Source organism: Mytilus galloprovincialis, chromosome 1, assembly GCF_965363235.1.
Source record: "Mytilus galloprovincialis chromosome 1, xbMytGall1.hap1.1, whole genome shotgun sequence".
NCBI lineage: Eukaryota > Metazoa > Mollusca > Bivalvia > Mytilida > Mytilidae > Mytilus > Mytilus galloprovincialis.
The window spans coordinates 32,566,468-32,580,993 of NC_134838.1; the positions used below are offsets into that span (position 1 = coordinate 32,566,468).

General features: G+C 32.2%; 2 protein-coding genes across 10 annotated transcripts in view; one reads left to right on the forward strand and one right to left on the reverse strand.

Annotated features, from left to right (window-relative positions):
- The window catches only part of LOC143071692 (neuroglian-like), a 121,830-nt gene that overhangs the window by 70,260 nt on the left and 37,044 nt on the right, over positions 1-14,526 (forward strand). For all 6 annotated transcript variants that reach the window (XM_076246178.1, XM_076246212.1, XM_076246218.1 and 3 more), the window contains one exon: positions 13,157-13,347. In XM_076246178.1, coding sequence (XP_076102293.1) covers positions 13,157-13,347 — 191 coding nt within the window. The remainder of the gene's footprint in view (positions 1-13,156; positions 13,348-14,526) is intronic.
- LOC143071724 (uncharacterized) lies at positions 1,499-12,368 on the reverse strand. Of its 4 annotated transcripts, none has more exons than XM_076246238.1 (7): positions 12,155-12,368; positions 9,598-9,789; positions 8,633-8,719; positions 5,450-6,249; positions 4,798-4,996; positions 4,119-4,235; positions 1,499-3,044 (listed from the first exon to the last, which is right to left on the reverse strand). In XM_076246238.1, the coding sequence occupies exons 2-7, from the start codon at positions 9,785-9,787 to the stop codon at positions 2,248-2,250; spliced, it is 2,190 nt and encodes a 729-aa protein (XP_076102353.1). In that variant the 5' UTR covers positions 9,788-9,789; positions 12,155-12,368; the 3' UTR covers positions 1,499-2,247. The 4 variants fall into 4 exon arrangements, with proteins under 4 accessions (XP_076102353.1, XP_076102364.1, XP_076102344.1 ...); XM_076246249.1 differs by lacking the exon at positions 12,155-12,368 and adding an exon at positions 11,539-11,956; XM_076246229.1 differs by lacking the exon at positions 12,155-12,368 and adding an exon at positions 11,430-11,486.

Genomic DNA, 14,526 nt, shown 5'->3' on the forward strand with positions numbered 1-14,526 from the left:
CTACTGGAGTAGCACAATATTCCTTACATACAACAAATATAGTTGATCTATAGCTATTGCTTAGTTTAAAAAATACAGCCGTAAACACGACTATTACCACTGAACGAGGGAAATCAGGTCAAGGTCAGATGACACCTGCCAAGTATCACATATACACTTTAGTCTTTCTATATACTAGACATATTGCTTGATATATAAACTGAGTATGGACTTGACTGATTCATGAAATGAGTTCAAGGTCAAGTAAAATCTGTCTGACCGGCATGTATACCTTGCAAGGTACACACATACCAAATATTGATATTCTAATAATCATATTAATAAGAGCAAATAAACATTACAAAAAAATTAATAGAAAAAGGTTAAGTCACTCAACCATGAAAATGAGGTCAAGGACTTTGGACATGTGACAGCCGGAAACTTCATAATATTAGACATCTATATACGACGTATAGAGCATTCAGGTCTTCCATCTTCTAAAATATTGAAGTCGTAGGCTAAAAAAAATACCATACACACTCTCTCAGAAAGATGACTTGCACTGATTATTCAGTTTTCTAGACCATAGCTCATCTACAAAAGACCACAGGGACCTCCACTATTTGTATTCTAATTTTGATAAAAAAATGATAGCAAGTATATAGATCTTGTAATACTTAACCTTCATGCAATGTACACTATTGCTATGGTTCAACTGAAGCTGACCATCTGGAAGTTCTTAACTGGTCAGCCTGATCCAAAACAACTAATGAATTAAGTCAGGAGCCTGTTTTTAAGGGGTTGTCGTTCGTTGATGTGTTACTCATTTGTATTTGTTCAATTTTGTACTTAAATAAGGCTGTTAGTTTTCTCATTCATCATTTCATGGCCATTTTTGAGCTGACCATGCAGAATGGTCTTTGCTCATTGTTGAAGGACATATGCTGACTTATTGTTCAGTATGTATTTGTTTGTGGGCCAGCTGAAGGACGCCTTCGGGTGCGGGAATTTCTCGCTACATTGAAGACCTGTTGGTGACCTTCTGCTGTAGTTTTTTCTACGGTCAGGTTGTTGTGTCTTTGACACATTCCCCATTTTCATTCTCAATTTTAATGTAAATTTTTGTTTCATTTAGTCTTTAGTGAAGAGTTGTCTCATTGGTAATCATACCACATCTCTTTTTTTATAATCCTGTCATAGATGTTTTCTCCTTACTGTACACGACCCTCATTGACCAGCACAAGAAGTGTCTTGTAAAAAGCAGGAACTGCTCATCCTTCCAGAGCATCTAAGTACAACCCCTGTTTTAGTGATATTCTTACTGTACCTTGCACTTTTATTTTTTTTGCTTGCCTTTTTTCCTTTGGTATGTGCTCTGCTATGTTTCTAAACGCATTTTGTGACACTTTGTTATTCACAACTTTTAAGATAAATAGACAAACAAAATTATTCAGATCTGCTGAAATAACACAATTGATGTCCAGTTATATCATGCACAAATAATAAATAACAAACCACATTCCAATTTTAAAGTGAGGCCATATAAAAATATGTGTGTGTTTCGGATTTCTTAACCAATCTATGATGAACCCTTTCAAGCCTGAAAGTTCTCAGCATTTTGTAAAATTTGTTCTATTTTTCAAACAAACTGATATTAAAACTTTTCTGTTGAAACTTATATTTATGGAATCAAGACTGTGAAAAGGATTTAGAATTATTGTTCAAAAATAGATACAACCCTTTTTTTTACAAAGAAATAGGAAGCACACATATATTTTATTTCCCTTCTTTTATTTTCATTTTTGTTTATTCATAACAAAAGTGATGATATTTGTTATAATGATACATGGAATTCAAGATATCATCTAATCAGAAAGAACAACACACACAATATTTATGTTAATATATATGTAAGGTGGCTTAGGACAAAAAAAGTTTTGGCCAAAAAATTCAACATTATTGTTTTTATCAAAGCTGTTATGCATTCCCTTATATCTGGTTTATAATCATAAATACTGATAAACTATTAGACCAAATATTTTGGAAATTTTTGTAGGTCAGGTCTGTTTTTAGTTTTATTCATCAATAAATCTATTTTTCTAATAAGTTTAAAACAAAAAAGTGTATACTTCTTATAAGGAGTGATTGTGAGCATAAATGAACAATGCACCTATTATATATATATATATATAAATATATCACTTAGAATTTAAAAATATTTAAAAAAGCAATTTTTATCATAGTAAGTTTAAAATTGCCCAAGCCACCTTAACTTTCAGGAGTCAAAAAGTCATACATCTTTTGAATAATCTTTTTACAACTGGTTACACGCACTATTCCTTGATTCGTAAGTTCGGACAACAGTGCGCGTAAACCATCTAATCCATTTCTTTCAATAGATAATTGTAAATGACACAACCTTAAATTAGAACGTGCAGCTTTCAAAGCTGTGGCTTTAGATAAAGCTTTACAGTTAATAGCCTCACTAAAAGTTGTTAAATTATCTTGATGCATGTGGCAGTTATGTGGATAGTTGGAAGAAAAAATAAAATCTGTGATGTTATCAGATATAACATTTCCTTGTGATGTACAAGTGATTAATCTAAATAATAGTCTAGTGTCCTCTAAGGCATTATGAGCAGCATAGGTTTCATCAAGAAGTGTGTCAACAAGATTTGTCTGACTATAAGAACTTAGTCCAGGAACAACATGTTTAAATACATCCAAACTATCTACAAATCCAATTATATGGCTACAAAATTCTGAGTACATGTTATAAAATCTTAAGGCATTGTACAAAATATGACAGTCAAATCTCTTGATATTGTGTCCAACAAGAATTGGTTTACATGAAAATTCTGACAGAAATGTAATGAAATCAGTAAGAGCTTGATGTGGATATTTAAAGTTGACTGGTTTTGAATTGTACAGCATATTGTTTCCACGCACTGTGATCTTTGTGATGTTGGTGGCTTCTTTTGATATTGGTTGGCTTGGTAAGATGTAGGTATCAAAAGTGCTGTCTTTTGAACAAGCTGCAAGTTGTATAATATCAGATGATCTACCTGAAAAAAAGAAATTATAATGCAATAGGTACTATTACAGGATTGATTCAGGGGTTCAATAAACTTTTGTTTCATCATCAATGATTGTATAAAGTCTCATGCCACCTTCGGGTTTAACCTTAAAGCTATAAAAAAAAAACTCTCTGTCCCTGAAATCATTTTTGTTGCATAATAATATTATTTTGCTTGTGACATTGCATGCAAGAGAAGTTGGAATCATAATTTACTATGCATATTTGAATGTCTCTACTTTAATATGTAATTTTAAACACAGTATAAAAACAACATTCATGAGTTAGTTACAGGTCATTCAATATTTTTAATTTGAGATGGACATACAATTACTTGCATAGCAATACAATACAACACAAGACTACCATCCAACAACTTAAATTTTAGCTTTTTTCTATTCATGTTATAGTCATAACATTCATGGGTACAGCTGGATATGCCTGCAGAGGTCCAAATCTGAACAATTTGGACAAAAATGGACTCTCTTAAAGCTTGATTCAGGTCTAAATTTGGATTGTAATTAAATATTTGACATATTATAGGTTTCTGAATAAATGAAGTCAAAGAACATGAAATTGGTTATATGAATTTAATTAGGGACGACATCAGAAGATCGATGTAGGATAAAAAACTCAATTCAAATAGTTTGATGGTGGGGTGGAAGGTGGAGTGGGGTTGGGGTCAACATTGCTGCAAGTTTTCTTAATTCAAAATCGATTTTACATATATCCATAGAGGTAAATCAATTTTTCCCAAATTAAGTTAAGAGGGCCCTCTATCTATGTAAATTAAGTTTTTTAGGTAATTATCCGAGAACTGGAAATTTCCTTTTTTAATAAATAAAACCCCATTACTCAAAAATGTAAAATCTGAATTTTTTAGAATTCTAAAAGGAGCTTACTTCATAAGATATAAGCAATTAACCAAAGTTTTATGCAAATTGGTGCAAGCCCTTTTTAGTTCATGTCCAACATGTTGATTACAGACAGACTGGACAGATGGACAATGGTATACCACAATACGTCCTGTAAACAGACGTAAACAATGAAAGTTAAAACTTACTAAGGCCTGTGGTTTCTAAGTCAAACACCAACAAAGGTGCAACTGTAATTGCTTCTTTGTCAAATTTGTCTATTTCCATAACTTCAGGAATTTCTTCTTGATCTGGATGTTCCAGTCCTAGAACAAAAATTGTATGCATGAAGTATAAAATTGATCACATGATAAGATGACATTGACATTGAATCAGTTGTTAGAATGATGACATCAGAGACACTTAAAAGTGTATATTACCAGCAGTTTCCTAACTTTTTTTTCTGCTGTTTCTGAAATCTAAACATTTTATCCAATACAGTCAAAAGACAGTTGTATTATAAAATTACACAATATTGTAATGTGATTTTTTTTTAACCATTTGATGGTGGATACATGTATTTGCAACAGGCAGGTTTTACTGAATTTTGACCACAAAAAAAGCTAGATATTTTTTTTTTAATTTCAAATAAATGTATCTAGGTTATGTACTTATCAGTTATCAGATCATCTTAATATAATAATTTAAGTGAAAAAACTCAAAACACATATTAAACTATCTATTAGTAAAAGCAAGTCCAATTAAGCAAATTAACATCCAAACAATGATATGTCATGAGATGATGACAATGTCAATGTAAGTGTAAAATTACATGTACTTGTTCATGGTAGATGATACCAAAAATAACTCAGTATGTAAAATAATCACCTATTTCACTTTCGTAAGTTTTTCCTTCTCTGACTTCCATTCCAGAATTCTTGGAACTTCTTTTCTTCTTCAGAAGCAGACGTTGTTTTTTTCCCTCTCTTGTCTTCGAAACAGTTGACTTTCTGTCTCTCTTTCTGTTTAATTTCAATGATCTCTTCAATGTTTCAGTACCAGGTGATAATCCAGATGATTCATGTACCTGTAATAAGTTTAACATTTAACATTTGATGGAAAGGGGAAACATTTAGTGGCTAAGCCAGTCTGATATGATACAACATGTACAACAGAATATTGGCAAATATAAGATAGATAGAGGAGTAAACGTTTGTAGCTTATACAATCAATGCTTTACTTGAAAGCAGGGAGGTAAATTTGAATTATGAATTTGCACTTATTCATGAACCTTGCCCAGTTGTTGTGTTTTCAAGTCTAATTTTATTTTTGTAATTTAATTGTTATTGAAGATCTTTGGTTCACAGTTTTTTTAGAATCTTAGTGATCAACATCTTGTTATTCCAAAATTGTAGACACTTTTCATTGTTGAAGGTCTTATAGTTAGGTGTAAATGTATATTTGTAATTTTCTATATTGCTATTTTACATTTACACTAAATTTGCTTATGCACATAATATTAACCATATTTTACACTAACCTCAGACACATAGCTATAGCCTTCATTTTTCTGTAGAACTGCTGAACTAACTCTGTAGCTTAAGCTGGATGAGGCAGAGTAATGTTTGTATTTTGGTGCTTTAGTAGCTATGGTCATATTCAAACTCTCATTAGCTTGAGAACTTGCTAGATTTGCCAGTTTCTTTGAGTTTGGCACCAATTTATCCAAGAACAGTTTTTCAAGATCAGACTTCAAGTCCAAAGATTTTAAATCTTTGCCATGTGGAAGGCTTGAATGTTTGTAGGTGGTTTTGTCTTTTAAGTAGCCACACCAACTTTGCACACAGTGTGCATGTTCACCAAAAATGTGATCAATCGACGCCCTTAACCCATTTTCTATTCCAGTTTGGTTTCCCTTATTTTGGTCAACCATGTAGGCAAAGTTTCTGGTAATAGCATTTATCACCATTACAGATAATTCCTTATGCTTTGGCTTCATGCTGTATAATTTGTTGACGATATTTTTGGTTACATGATTGCGATCACTAGTTTTCTCCATATGAAGATCCGGCATTTCCTTAATGGCTCTGTTGTATCCAGTTGAATCATCATCCCCAGCAAGTTCTGATATTGGGACATTTTGTTCCTTCAAATCACGGATCATCTGGACAACCATGTCAGGCTCCATTGCTTTTGCTGATCCAGTCCAGTTTTTAGAGCACTTATGTTTTCTGGGTACTTCTCCTTTTCTGTTTGCTATGCTGCATACTCTGCAATCCCCAGATCTCATGGTATGATGCAGAACTTTCCCAGTCTTCTGTCCAATAAGTGATGCTACTCCTGAAATCAAAATAAATACATATATGTAAATAGTCATATAAGTCACTAAGCTGTAACAAAGAAGTGGGAACATATCAAATTGTTAAAATCAGTAAAGAGAAACTCAAACTTCTTTGAACAACCACACAGACATCATCATAACATTATTTGAACATAAAAAAATATCTGTCTTATTTAAAATCTGTATAGTAAGAGCCAGATTTTATCAAAAAAGGATCCATGTTTAGATTCAGCATATCAAAGAAGCCCAAGAATTTAATTTTTGTAAAAATCAAACTTAGTTTAATTTTGGACCCTTTGGACCTTAATGTAGACCAATTTGAAAACAGGACCAAAAATTAAAAATCTACATACACAGTTAGATTTGGCATATCAAAGAACCGCAATTATTCAATTTTTGATGAAATCAAACAAAGTTTAATTTTGGACCCTGATTTGGACCCCGACTTGAAAACTTGGTCAATAATCAAAAATCTATGTACATTTTTAGATTCAGCATATCAAAGAACCCAAAGGATTCAATTTTTGTCGAAATCAAACTAAGTTTAATTTTGGACCCTTTGGACCTTAATGTAGATTAATTTGAAAACAGGACCAAAAATTAAAAATCTACATACACAGTTAGATTTGGCATATCAAAGAACCGCAATTATTCAATTTTTGATGAAATCAAACAAAGATTGATTTTGGACCCGGATTTGGACCAACTTGAAAACTGGGTCAATAATCAAAAATCTAAGTACATTTTTAGATTCAGCATATCAAAGAACCCAAAGGATTCAATTTTTTGTGAAAATCAAAAATATAAAATTGAGAATGGAAATGGGGAATGTGTCAAAGAGACAACAGCCCAAATTTCATAGATTTCTATTTACTTATACTAAAGTTATGGTGCGAAAACCAAGAAAAATGCTTATTTGGGCCCCTTTTTTGCCCCCAATTCCTCAACTGTTGGGATACCAACTCCTAAAATCAATGCCAACCTTCCTTTTGTGTTCATAAACCTTGTGTCAAAATTTCATAGGTTTCTATTTTCTTATATTAAACTAAAGTTTATAGTGCTAAAACCAAAAGTATTCGGACGACAACATGATACCAATATACGACCACAAAATAAAAAAAATTGCTGTCGTATAAAAAATGACTGAACTTGATCTTTGTTTCATGGTAATAAGCATCATGTATCAGTTTTATAAAATAAAGTTAATGCAAACTTGAGGACTTACAGAACAGACAACGGAAACATTTGATAACCCCCCTCCCCTTATTCCATACCCTTTTGTACTTGTTGTGAGTGGCCAAGACAAGGGAATCTTGCCAAAAAGAGAATTAGCTTTATGTAGTAGGGCAGGTATAATATTTATTTAATGGAAAGCGGATTATGCAAAATGTGAAGAGTCAAAAATTTATTTTATGCGTCAATAAATGCAAAATAAATTATTGCCATTCATTATAAATAAATTTCTATCAAAAATATGGCTCAAAGCACTTTTTATATTATTTACATTAACAATAACAACGTACACACATGGTTGCATATGAATACACAACGTCAGAGTGGGCGGGTCGCCATTAAGATTGACAACATTGAAAATAAAACTAATAATTTTAACCAATCAGAAGACAGTAAAAACACCAAATTTATTTATTTTCATGTGCATCTAGGCAAAAGGAGTAGGTCCGGTAAGAGCCCTTTTTGGCCCCAAAATATAGCAGTTTTACAAAATTCTGAAAATGTAAACTTTTAGTTATTTATTGGATAGTAGAATGGTTCTGCTACATAAATATTGGCTGTTTTTGGCAATGCAATGCACATATATTGAGAACTAGCACCATTAAGTCATGCTAAATTACTGAAATCATCAAAATTCAAGCATTTTAGTTAAATTTTAGACGGTTTCCGTGTAAAACGAAAGTGGCCGCATTCGTGTTCATCCAAAATATTTAAATGGAAGTTGTATTTGATGATAATACATAACATATATAAAGATTGAGGATGAACACGGATGCGGCCACTTTCATTTTTGACAAAAACTATCTGAAAAGTGACATTTTTTCGCATATTTGGTAGGTTTTTCATATTTAAGCTTGAATCGGATCATTTTTTATGACTTAATGAGTTAAAATCTTTCACAAAAAATAATTGAATCAAATGAAATAGACACTTAAGTGTTTAAAAAGTGGTCAAAATCTTTCGTCAGATGAAACTGAAATTTGAGGCCAAAATCGGTCCTTACCGGACCTACTCCTTTGTTTAGTCAACATTAAACAGACAAGGAAATTCCATACCCTGTTAAAAACATATCTTTCGTATTTCATAGAATCAAACCTTTATATTTACAGGCATAATGATACTATAGTAATTTTTTTTATCAAAACAAACCTGATAAACTATTATATGCTCTTCCAGAACCCTTTTTTTGCCAGCATGTGTCTGTTGATGCATGTATACCCTCTTGTTGTTGACTATCTGAAAGAAAATGAACCAGTTTAATATTGATAAATTTGAAATTTGAAAATGCACTTTTTAGAAATAATGTCCAGTTTAAATGTAGCAACATTAATTAACATTTTCACATGTATGGCTGATAATTAGTATTGCATTTGAAGAGTTGATTTGATAGTTTTCTATCAAGATAACTAGTGATACATACTTGTAACTTCAGCACAACATGTTCTGAGACAGATACAGTCTGCACCGAATATCTTTTCTAACTTCCAGTCAGATGTCCAATTTTGAACATCCTTTATACATGTATATGTGGCAAAACAAAGAATTTTTTAAGACTTGCAAAAACTGTTAAGTCCAACTTGAATTTTGTCATTGATAATGCCGGTGCAACAGATAGGGAGCTAAGGTTTCAGACGAGATTTACATATTAAATGTGATATTTATTGAATAAAAGTTGCTTTGTTTGAGAAAAAAAAGTTTGAGGTTTTATGAAGTGTACAAGCTGACACATGTATGTTATTTCATATACTGTAACCAGCTGTTTATAAGTTGAAACAATCCTAAAATACTCATGTACAATATAAAAAACTCAAAGTTACTCATAACATTTCTTTTTAAATGTTTTTCCTCCATTCAGTTGAATAAATAATATATGTTAAAGAAATGCTTTCCAGGTAAATTCATGTTATTTTAACTTTTGCCGAAAAACAAATGCATTTAAAAAACATATCCTTTTATTTTCAATATAAAAATAACATTTCTAAATTTAATCTTTATAGTAATTATAGCCAGTGATCTACATGAAAAAATATTTAATGATGGAGGAATTCTCACCAGAACAAAACTATTGTGAAAGCTGCATTTATATGTATTTTTATATAGTCGTGTGATCTAACCTTCATTAAGTGAAATAGCTTCAACAGCTTCCTCTAACAAAAACTTCCTTTCTGAGGCCTCTGCACTACATTCCATCACCTCACCAATCTCAATTTCTCTGTCCTTCAGGGTCTTGGAGTTTATACAATGTAAATTCATTGCTGCTAGCAGATTGTTTAATTGGGTCTCCCCAATTCCAGCATGAATCATCCCTGAAAATTTTATGTTAAAATAAGCATCTAAATTTAATAAAATGGATTTGACTTCAAATACTTATTTGTTCAATATGGTATTTATTAATACATATACTGAAATACATTTTAGTAATACATGAAGTAATCATACTAAAAGCAACATTTTCAGAAATAATTACCTTCTTCTTCATCCATTCTCATGAAAAAATAGATGGTTTTTATTTACATGCCGGAAATGCAATTTTGTTTGATACTACACATTAATGACTAATTTTGGTGAAACTATTACATGTATTAGCAGAATCTGTCAATTTCTGCTAGTTCAATCTGGCATTCTTGCATGTTTAAACGCACAGGCGTGATTTAATTCCTTGGAAAATTTATAAGGTAAACAGTCATTGTGAAAAAATAGTTTAGAATATGGAAAAAAACTTTCTTACCCTGACCAGTACAAAAGAACTTTCCATATTTTATACCTTTAATCTTAAAGTGGAGAATGAAAACCATTTACCAAATTTCTATTAGCCCTGATTTTATTAATTTTCGCATTGGTGTCAAGTGCATACTGTTTATTATCTGAACAGATTAGGTTAAAGAGTGTTGAAAATTTTACTGAATCTCAACTAATTTATTACTTTCTTTTTGAGGTGCATAGTAGAATATGTATTTATTGATACATGTATTTGTTAACCGAAAAAAAAAATAGTCAGTCAATTTGTGAGTACTGTATAGATAATAAATAAAAATGTTTCTGTTTGTATATGCCTGTCCCAAGTCAGGAGCCTGTAATTCAGTAATTGTTGTTTGTTTATGGGTTACATATTTGTTTTTCTTTAATTTTTCGCACAGAAATAAGGCTGTTAGTTTTCTTGTTGACATTTTCATTTCAAGGGCTTTTATATATCTGACTATGAGGTATTGGCTTAATTTATTGTTGAAGGCCATACCGTGACCTATAGTTGTTAATTTCTGTGTCATTTGGTCTCTAACCGTCTTTTGTGCAGAGTTGTCCTATTGGCAATCATACCACGTCCTCTTTTTTATATTGTAAATTCTTTTCATGATCTAAAATTTGTACATCATTGTTAGTATTACCAGGCTACTTTTTCAAAAAAATTATTAATCCATCAAGGACAAGAATTAAATCAGTCAGTAAGAATCATTATCTCATTGAACCATGCATGCTTCAAAACAAGCTATCAACTTTTAAACATTCTCATGTGTTTTCATACATATCTAGAATATATATGATAATATCATATATAAATATCTGATTAAATTTATTAAACTTTAATACATGTACATGTATTCTTGATATATATTATTTTATAGTAAAGAGAACAAAACAAGGGCCAGTGGACTCTGCTGACTATGAGATATGGGCTTTGCTTATTGTTGAAGGCTGTATATGGTGACCTTTAGTTGTTAATTTTAGAGTAATTTTGGTCTATTGTGGAGATTTGTCTCATTGGCAATCATATATTCCACATCATCTACTTTTATATGTATGGGCGAACAAACTCACTGCAGACGAACATGTTATCAGGACAGACGGACCTTATACCGCCCATAGTGGACAAAAAGTTTTTGTAAGAAATGACTACATGTAGCTACAACATACCTATACCAAAAGTACAATCTCTAATTATAATACATACATGTACACATGATTATTTCAGGGAAAGTCTCCATATGACTGGCTCAATGCAATAATTGGTAGTCATTTATAATTGGAAAAGATAATAAAAGAGTAACATATTGAAGTACCTGTAGCCACTTTAGTATTTATATCAAAAATACCATTTCCTCTTTTCACTTCAGTGCGATAGTGAGTTTTGCCCAATTTGATTCTGTCAACATTTCCACATTCAGTACACTGAACAAACAATATTCCTGACAAGCCAAGGGGTCTGACTCCAAGTGAGTTGTGCAGGTGCAAAGGAGTACAACACTTAGTGCATTGTTGTAATTGTTTGGCAAGGACATCAAGTTCTACCACAAAACGGCAATAACTTAAATCAACAAGATCTGATGGAATGTATGTGAAGTCTAAGTCAAAATCTACATTGTAATCATTTTCTGCCGAATCTATAACGATTTCATTTTGGAAAAAAGGATCAGAACAGTTAGTGGTTGTGGTTTCTTTGACGTAAGGATGGTCGATAGAAATATCAGGGACAACATGTATATCAACTTGATCTTCAACAGTTTGTGTTACACAATTTGGTCGGTTGTAAACCAAGTTTTCTACCCTTTTAGTTTTCTGTATTTGTTTATTCTTTGAAAACTTCCCTCGCTCATTTCTTATTACAGACATACTCCTACAGCAGACGATATTCTGGTTATAATATAGTTTACGGTTGTTCCGATTTATTTTACTTACCATTTGTCTCGAGTTCTTTCAGGTGCACAGGACTTTGGCTGGTTCATTTCGTAGGTGAAACAGCATATACAAGACATATAAAAACACCGAAATATTCACCAGATTCCGTCGTTTCCGTTTATTATTTCTTAGTCTACAATAACCGCCTGAATAGTACAAACTACATTAATAACTTTCGTTTTTGACTTCCTTGTTTACATATTTATAAAACCAGAAGTGCAAAATTTAATAACAAAATAACTCATGAGATAAAAATAAATATAAATAAACGTAAGGTAAGATATTGTATAAATAAACAAATGTTTTATTGGTTCAAAACTATTTTTAATACGCTAAATAATATTGTATGAATTGTTGTGACAACTGGCCGGTTTCCGTCATGGATACCGTAACTATGCGCAACTTGTTGCGCAGTGGGCGCGAAAATTTAAACCCGTGAGCCCCCTTAAGTCTTCTTCAGAATTCAATTGGTCATTATCTATGTGTATTTATACGGGTAATATTCCCAAAGTTTTGTCTCAATGAGATGATACATAGAGAAAGTATCTTGGAACCTGTAGATAAACCAAAACAAAATACATATAAATATTATACCAAAAGAGGGGTGGTTTGAGAAATCAAACTTAAGCCCTCCCTCATTTATCGTTAAGTTTAAGATACAATGTAGTGCTTAAGATTTTAAATCAACTTTACCTTTTTCAAACCTTCATTTCATTTTAGGAAACTTTTATTATGAAGAACTTCCATCTGGAAGAGAAAACAAAATCCTTTTTTCCACATTTTACAAATACACTGACTATTTGTGGTGAATGATTTTAATATTTGAATAACTTGCCAAACCTTCATTGAATTTTACAAAACATGGACAGAAGACATAGAGATAGCTCTTAGAGTTAATCTAACTGAAATTGCTCAAAATGGCTAGCATTGTTTATAATGCAAGCCATAGGTTTAAATCTTTTTATCAAGCAAACATTTATACATTGTTGGTGTTTATTTTAGAGCAACACCAGATATAGTATGGAAAAGAAAAGGAGGTATAAAATTGAACAGCAGAATGAAGGTCTCTGAACACGGACAAGAATTGATCATAGAAGACCTTGAGTTTGCAGATAAAGGAGAATATGAATGTAGTGCTACCAATGATGTGACGTCTACACCAGTTGTTGCCACTTTTACACTACAAGTAGAAGGTATAATTTAAATTAGCACTATTTTATGAAATTTTCCTTTGATCTTACTGACTAACTGATAATTTCCTTTCTCAGCATAGTAGAGTTATATGAAAAAATGAAACTAAGTGTGCACGTGTCGTTGTCAATGAAATTAACAACATAATCATAGGTAACATAGCAATAAATGGATTATTATTGGTCATCTCAACTCAATTGCTTGCTTTTTTCACCTTCACTGTACCGGCTCAAGAGAGAAAACCAATCTCGTTTAGATGACAAACAATAATCTATGACCTTTATTTTACATTAATTAAAGATGACATTATACAGACATTAGCGGATCCAGAGGGGGGGGGGGGGGGGGGTTCCAGGGGTTGTAACCCCCCCTTGTTTTGGCCGATCAATGCATTTGAATGGGAGCATATAGTTGGAACCCCCCCTAGGGTTAGGGTTAGGGTCAGGGTTAGGGTCGTCTCAACTCAATTGCTTTTTTCACTTTCCACTTTCACTGTACCGGCTCATGTGAGAAAACCAATCTCATTTAGATGACAAACGATAATCTATAACCTTTATTTTACATTAATTAAAGATGACATTATACAGACATTGCCGGATCCAGGGGGGGGGGTCCAGGGCTTGGAACCATCACTTTTTTTTGGCTGATCAATGCATTTGAATGGGAGCATATAGCTGGAACACACACCCCTTCTACTCCCCTTTTTAAAATGACTGGATTCGCTCCTGACAGATATAGCAGATGGTTGACTGCATTCATGGTGTAACTGCATTCATGGTGTACACCCATCCATCTTTTTGTTTTTCTCTCTGCAACTTTCTTTACATATTATTTAGCCTCTATTTATTTAGGAAGGGTTTGATATTAAGTGCAACATTACAATGTTATGTTAAGCTACATTTTGTACTTTAAGATCACTTCCTATTCAACACTTCAAGCATGATTTATTTCTTTAATATCTATTAATAAGTTTGGGTATACTTTCAGTACACCCTTTGTTACATTGAACTTAATTTTCTTATACTGTGGATTTAAGGAATAACAGTACTGTAGTTGAAGAGTTGCCACCGTCAATTGTAGATTTGACGGTTGCAAATGCAGTTTTACTGGCGATGCGTAGGGGAGACAGTAAAACGGAGATTTGCGACCGTCAAATCAAAATTGACGGTGGCAACTTTTAG

Excerpts from the sequence above, each read along its gene's own strand:
- LOC143071724 (XM_076246229.1), bottom strand. The coding sequence starts at position 11,463 with ATGGAGACTTTCCCTGAAATAATCATGTGTACAT. Across the intron at positions 8,720-9,597 it reads AGCTATTTCACTTAATGAAG|ATAGTCAACAACAAGAGGGT; the intron begins GTTAGATCACAC and ends ATTTTCTTTCAG. Across the intron at positions 3,045-4,118 it reads CTTAGAAACCACAGGCCTTA|GTAGATCATCTGATATTATA; the intron begins GTAAGTTTTAAC and ends TCTTTTTTTCAG.